Source organism: Lolium rigidum, chromosome 7 (assembly GCF_022539505.1).
Source record: "Lolium rigidum isolate FL_2022 chromosome 7, APGP_CSIRO_Lrig_0.1, whole genome shotgun sequence".
NCBI classification, from domain to species: Eukaryota; Viridiplantae; Streptophyta; class Magnoliopsida; order Poales; family Poaceae; genus Lolium; species Lolium rigidum.
In genome coordinates, this window is record NC_061514.1 from 53,769,778 (window position 1) to 53,777,327 (window position 7,550).

Sequence of the window (7,550 nt, forward strand, 5' to 3'; positions counted from 1 at the left end):
GGCGCGCGCGAGGAAAGAAATCCCAGCTAGCGCCGGCCACGGCAGTCCATAGCAATAGCATGTCTCTGCCGTTGCCGTACGTGGAATTGCAGCTTTGACGTACGTGTCGTTTATGGACACTACTGGAAGAGAAGCAGGGTCGGTTAACCGCGCAGATCGGGGATGTGGCGATCGATCCGATCGAATCTAGTCATGCAAGCGGATCTGAGTAGAGTAGGTAGATGGGGGGGTGCATATATTGTTGACCTGCCGTTGCGTGGCGTGGGCGGCGGCGGATCCGGGCACGACCACGTCCGCGAGCACGACGCACCTTGTTTCCACCGTAGAAGCGTGGGCCACCGCGCTGGTTCGGCGCCGCCGGCCTCAGCTGAGGGAAACGCAATCCATCGGGGTCCACCTGCCAGCAGACTACTTTGGGCCCGTAATCAGGTGGCCCGTCTATTTTCTTATTCCGCCGTGCGCCGCCTGATCCAAAGCCGCCGACGGCCCGACGCCTGCCTGCCAACTGTGTGGGGCCCATTCCGACACGTGCCCGTTCCCCTGTGGCCGGACGGTGAAAAAGGGCAGCGCTCTTGGTCCAAAGCACTCGAGTAGTTTGATGCCTTGACGGCGAAGACTGACCAGCAGCTTCCACCGTTTCCATTTCCAGCTTTCCTGCTCGAAAGCTATACCATTCTTTACTTTGATGGTGAATGTGAAATACTAGCAGTTTGATGTGAAATACTAATCGTTATTTTCGTGGAATGTTCGGCGCGCGATCGAGCAAGGGAAAACCTCTACACTGGTTTCCGAAAGAAAGACAGTCCTCCAAACAACGCCAACTGCTCTACGCAGCTTGACTTGGCTACTGCTATTGACAGCAACCAAATCACCAGTCCTAACCCTATACAACCTCGCGGACAGAAGGTCTCGAAAGGGCAAAGCTACAGCGTGCATGCCACTTGATTCTCGGGCGGGCAAGGGCAAAGCCAAGCAACAACTGCTGCTATCAGTTTTGGTCCGTCTAGATCGAGCTACAGTAGATAAAAGGTGTTGGATGCTTGCTTGCGAGAGCTTCCATCCCCCAGCCACACCAAAACAGGTCGACGCAGCAGTCTTTGCAGATCCAAACTATATCCCCGGCCGTGCCGTGCTAAACAAAGAAATGTACATCGGGCAACAACGGCACACGTAGCATGATCGAGCCTCATGGCCAGCAAAGGCTATTTCCAACGAGTCAATGGAAATGTTGTGTTCGTTGGTGTCCGTGCGCGTGCTAATAGGGAGGCCCGGCGGTGAACCACAAACGAACCTGTCTCTAGTGGACATATTCGTTTTTGAGAAAATTCTGCCTAAATTTGGAATGCATTTGTGGTCGAGCTACAGGCCCGTCAGCCAGCCACACTCCTCCATCTCCACTCTCTTCCAGCCGCCATCTATGCATGTGCTCGTGCCCTAGCTCCATCCACGGAGACCATGGTGCCTTCCGCCTTGCCCGAGACCATACCAGACGCCACGTTAATCGCCGAGGCCAGTCGTCGTGGTCGCGGTCTCCCAAAAAAGGTCGCTGTTCTCGGTTTGGTTAAGCTAAAGAAGGAGCTCACGCGAAGTGAGAAGGTAGAGTCAAGGAAGTGAGCTGGCCGCATGCACAGTATGAAGACTAATCTTGTCGACGTTGTTGGAGAGATCAATGCCCACATCATGTGCAATGAATTGGAGCTCGCACTACACGGAGAGGAGGCCAAGCCCATGGTGGCGCCCGTGATCAACGACATAGATCCTACTCAAAAAGCATGGTTGGAGAAGAAAAGGGAGATGATCCTTGAAAGTTCGGTTTTGTGTCTAAATTCTTTCGGAATTTACGTGTGCTGGAAAGTTCGGTTTTTAACTGTCTTGTTGTAATAATTTACATAATTTTATATTCTTAGCTTTTAATCAGAATTATTTAATATTTGAAATGTGGACTCGACAAATTGCCTAAAATGGTGAGGCCGCAGACCAAATGTGGGACACCGTTGGGGCCGCTGCCAACTGCAAATTGGCCTAGGCCTATTCCCTGTTGGGGGGCTACCACAAACAGACCCAAATGAACAGTTTCCTGGTTTGAAATACGGTCCACATTTGAAGATGGCCTAAACAGATATATACAATGCCCCCGCATGTGAGGCTGTAAAATCACATGGTGTACATGACATACCCCATGGGATTAGCCGGTCATTTGTAAGAGCATCTCTAGCTCCCTGCCCGCAAACAACCGTGTTTCGTCGTTTTAGGAAGAAAAATACCATCTAAGCGGATCTCGTAAAAGTGGAAGGCCTGGATTTTTTTTTTGGGGTAAACGGAAAACGTGACCCGAGTGGTTTGGAGGGCTAGGTATGTGGCTTCCTTCTTGCATCCACGCATTTCACTTGGTGCGAGCATATTTTACCTTCCTCTTCTTGCCATGGGCGTGATGATGTAGTGGTTTTTACCCGCACCTCGCGGTTGTCTCTGGCGTCGCCAGTCGCCCGAGTGCGTGATCACACTGTCCAATTAGTACCCCCAACTCCCAATGTTGGAACATGTCTGCCGTCGGTACATCGAAGTGCAGGCGGCAGGGCAACCACACCAGCCTTTCTATGGTTGTGCCGCCGCCCAAGGTGCAAACCAAATCGATGAGCGAGGGGCGCCAAAAATGTACTGGGCAGCTATCCGCGACTCATCGCCCCACTTGTGGATGCTCCTTCCTTGACGTTCCCGACCCCTCCTTCCTGTGTAGATTAGGCTAGTGTGGGCCCCCATTTCCCTTGGGTGCCAACCTATATAAGGCACACCAGGGAACCCACGCACACAGGTGGAAGGGAGGCTGATTCTCGGCTTCTTACTCCCCCTCCCAGCTCTTTCTCATACAGAGATCATCCATTCCGAGACATCTAATACGGGACACATACACATCTCAAGGAGCACCATTGTAACTTCCCGATATACACCATATACCTCAGACAAGCAGGAGTAGGTGTGTTACCTCCACAGAGAGGACCTCGAACCTAGGTACATCACCGTGTGCTTGTGTCCAATCCCGCATCCGGATATCATCACTTGTCCATCTGGATCCACTCCTCTCAACATGCCATCCTAGACATCTATCGTGATCAAAACCACGATAGAGTTGTGTATGTAGTCGTGGTGATAGGCAACGATCAAACTAGAAGAATTATTGGCAAAGGACGGTATCATACGACCAAGCAAATTTGCTCCTATCGAAGTGGTTGTTTCGAGAAAGTGAGGTATAATACACCTCCTAGTGGGTGTACAATTGATGATTATGTGAGTTCATCTAAACATATGTACTTGTTCTATGGCAAATGCTATTTGTCTCATTAAAATTCTACTCATAACTATCTTTCTAGTTGTGTTAATGTACGATCGCATAGCAGGAGAGTGGTACAAAGGATATGTCAGCAGGCACAAAATAAACCATTTGCCATTTCCCATTGTTGGAAGTTGTTGGAACATAGTGAGAAGTGGAAGTTGACGAACGAGGAGGCTGCTCCTGAACAAAACGGCGCTCCTATTACTTTGTACGGCGATGATAGCGATGATGCACCGAGAAAAGGAAGAAGCAAATGGAGGATGGATAGAAAGAGACAAGTGAATTTAGTGGTGAAGAGAAAGGTCAAAACAAGAAAGATTGACTATGAAGATTGCAGAGATGATGAAGGCCAAGCAAAAAAAAAGATGATGCAAGAGCAATTGGAATCTACAAAGGAGATGGCCGAGATCTTGGAAAGATGAAAGGCAAGAAGTGAGATGGTTGATGGTGGTGGTGGGGGCGGCAACAAGGGCAATAGCGAAGCTTCTTCTCCATGCAACATGTTTAGTTTGGGATATTAGGCTAAAACTTGTTTTTTGTTCAAAACCCTGATTTACGGTAGAGCAATCCTGTATCGCAAAATAAAAATAAAAACACAACTTATATGCAACTATTTTTACACCTGCGACATGCGGTAAAGATGCGCTTGCTTGGAGCGGGAGCTGAGGTTTGTGGGAGGTGAGCTTTGCCGCGGTCCGAAGGTAGCGCGAGAGACAGGAAGGCGTCAAACCCGCGTGGCCGCGCGCGTGGCTGGATGTGCGTCGGCCGGCTGTTGCGTTCCGGCGCGGGAGCGTGTGACTCTCTGCCCCCTACCTGGCGACGCGACCGACGCGATTGCTCTCTGGCAGTGTGTACGGGCGGACCCGTTCCTTCCTCCAGCCTTCAGTCCCGGTCCCGGCGGGGGACCCTCCACGACCCACGCGGCCGGCACCGCACGTCGTCGCCTCCAGGTCGTCGCCGCGGTTTGCACTGCGGCGCGCGCGCGCGTTCACTTCAGAGTCTGAGTCCTCCTCCGCCAAGAATATGATTCCCGCCCTGTGACTGTCGGTCGCCTCGCCGGAGCTGCAGCTGCGCGGTGCAACTTCACTCGGCGAGCTGCGTAATTTCGTCTGACGGAACCGTTCAACCATACGTGTGCGCGTATGCAAGAATTTCGGCAGTTAATGGATTTTTGAACCGCCGGAACAACTGTCGTGTCATCCCAGCGATCACGGTCTTCACGGACTACTTTCTTTTTGCTACCTAGGTCCAGTTAAGAACTTTCCCCCTCCTTCGAAGATCTAATCAATGATTTTTTTATATCGAGCCATTATCCCCTCGAAAAACACTTGTCTAGATCGTTGTTAGCAGCACAGCGTACAATCAAGCCAAATCATCAAGGTCTACACCCATACACATACGAAGTACTGCCAGTAGTTTCAAGAAACGAAATCATAAATTGCTCATTAATCAGAGATTAATATAATATAATATTTTACACTGAACAACAACAGCAAAATGCTCTTCTGGCTGGCTTCTTCCCTTATACTTTTAAAGGAACTGCAACATGGGGAGATCAGCAGTGCATCTGATCACATCTACTGATCGACCTCCCCATGCAAAAAAGGAAAAACAAACGCACGCGATCTATGTACACCTAGTTACCCTGTTCGATCGATGGATCCTGGCAATTAAACGGCCGATTAACCTCTTACTATTACACTAAGCTTGGATTCTATTATACGAGCGAGAGCGAGCGAGCGCGCGCTTTACTACTAGCTCCGGAGACGTATCGATTATCTGTCTGTGTGTCTGTCATCGGGCGACCGAGATCGGTTGAATCGAGCGATCTCTTCCTACGCCATCTCCACCGGCGGCGGCAGGTTCAGGTCGAACCCGACGCCGACGGCCGGGGAGGCGTCCACCACGGATGACGACGACCCGGTGTCGCTCTGCTCTTCTTCGCGGCTCTGCTTGATCATGCCGTTGATGGCGGCTGCGCGGCAGGGCAGCGTCGTGGGAGCTGCGACGGCGACGGTCACCGCTGTCCTGCTGGGGTCGAGGAACAGGAACGGCTGCGCGGCCACCATGGCCTGCATCCCGAGACTGAGGTCGAGCGCCGGCGGGGGCACCGCCGGAGCCGCGGGGACGGGCGCGGGCGCGGCGGCCGGCGTGTCCCGGGAGGAGGACTCGACGGTGCTGCTGCTGGGGCTGACGGCGAGCGGCTTGGGCGGGGGCGGGACGAAGGCGAGGGCGGCGTTGGCGGCGACGGGGAAGTTGGTCTTGGCCTTGGGCCCGCGGTAGTGGAGCGCGGCGGCGTCGTAGGCGCGCGCCGCGGCCTCGGCGGTGTCGAAGGTGCCGAGCCACACGCGCGCCTTGCGGGCCGGGTCGCGGATCTCCGCCGCGTACCGGCCCCACGGCCGCTTCCGCACGCCGCGGAACCGGGGCTCCAGGCACACACCGTCCGCCGCCGCGGCCAGGATGGGGAGAGCGTTCTTGGGAGGCATGGCGCGGCAAGTGTTGGCTGGGCGGTGGTTGTGGTTTGGTGGTGGTGGCGGTGTTGGAGCGGGGTAGCTTGGGGGAGGAAAGGCAGCGGGGAGGCGGGGAGTATTAATAGCGGTGGCGGGAGGCGAGGAGGGGCCAGCGGGAGGGGAGGTTTGACCTGACCCACAGCCAGCCACCCAGCCAGAGGAAGAGGTGGTGGTGGGCGGGGCGGCGCGCCGTTTGTTCCTCCGCTAATGTTTCCCTCTCGCTCGCGTCCCCCACTTTTCTGCTCGCAAAAATTAATCCATGGTGCGCAGCCGTGCGTGCAGGTGCGGTGTGGTTGGTTGGTTGCTCGGTCAGACTGTACTCTGATCGACCTAGCACTGCACTGCCGGTTTGGTTGAGGTGTGGTGCGCTTCTGTACGCGCGCGCGGCGGTGCCGTCCATTTCTTCTCCTCGGCCTCGTTGGTTTCGTTTGGATCGACGCACGGTGCAGCCGTGTAGCAGCTCTTCCTAGAACTTCTTCATTTCTCTGGCTGAAGAAAATCCAAACTGAGCCTTCAAATCGTAGGTAAATCGAACCTCCAAGTCCTAATTCTCCATACTGGGCACGCTCAACTCTCGCATCCTGGTATAATTTGAACTCTGGTGGCGACCGTTCCTAAACAGGAATTCATCGACGTGGCCGGAATTTCGCCGGGCTAAGAAAAAGGGGCAGTGCAAGAAGCGTCTGAACCGAAAAAACATGGGCATTTCCGCCCATGCATTTCTCTCCATTCTCATCGCCGTGTGGCCCATCCAGTCCACCATATCCATTCGAGGCGTCCCCTGGCATTCCTCCTCGGCTCTAGTGACGATCGTGACGGCGGGCGGTTGATTGGCACCGGGGATGATTTCGAACGCTGGAGGTAAGGTCTTCGACATCTTCCTCCTCCTCCAGGCATCCAATTTTGTCGTCTCTCTGTTGCATTACGGGAAGGGTTTAGGCGGGAAAAATTGGGGGTTATAGGGTGGTGGTAAAGGAATGTTTGTTGGTCGAGTTGGGTCCGATTTTGCGGTTTATATTGTTCGTGTCAGGATTGCGTTGTGATATTTTATGTTTGTTTTAGTGCAATCATGGACCATTCAGAGATTTTGAGTGTTAGATTTCACATTGGAAGCCAGTTGGTCCGCCATGGTCCTAACATGGATATGATTTTTTGTTCCCCCGAAATATCTTGCCAACGGTTTGTTGTTTTTGCACGATGATAGTGGTTTGTGCGAATATGTTAGACTACTTTTGTGTTGGAGCCTTGGAGTAGTAGTAGCATGGGGAGGAATAGAGTGAGTAGTGACTTTGAGGATGAAATTCAGGAGCTCGGTGATATTGATACCCATGACATTCTAAGATCGTGGTTAAACTTCGAGTAATATTTAAATTTTAGCATAAATAAATGTTTTAAAGTAATATTTAGGAGTAGGGGGGCGATGCCCCCCTCCTCTATGAAAGCTCCGGTACTATTAACATGGGGTTCTTGGTGTCGCGTCGCCCTAGGGCCCCCAAAATATATTCGCTGGTCCTTTGAACGACAACCTCTGTTCCTCGGAAGCCAAGAGCGGAAGATGCAACACAAGACTAGGGCCTCCTTCGGTCTACCGCCCCACCGCCAAATCACCTCCCTTAATGTGCATGAATCATAATTTTCGTTCCCCGCTTCTTTCACCCACGTGCGCGGATGCCTTGTGTGTGTGTTTCTTCGTGTGTATGATCGTCTAC

The 7,550-nt window shown here is 52.8% G+C and overlaps 1 protein-coding gene across 1 annotated transcript; it reads right to left on the bottom strand.

Moving 5' to 3' along the window:
• Positions 1–4,758: 4,758 nt before the first annotated feature.
• LOC124678342 (ethylene-responsive transcription factor 4-like) lies at positions 4,759–5,817 on the bottom strand. Its single transcript, XM_047214240.1, has one exon. The coding sequence runs from the start codon at positions 5,815–5,817 to the stop codon at positions 5,167–5,169; it is 651 nt and encodes a 216-aa protein (XP_047070196.1). The 3' UTR covers positions 4,759–5,166.
• Between the last annotated feature and the right edge of the window lie 1,733 nt (positions 5,818–7,550).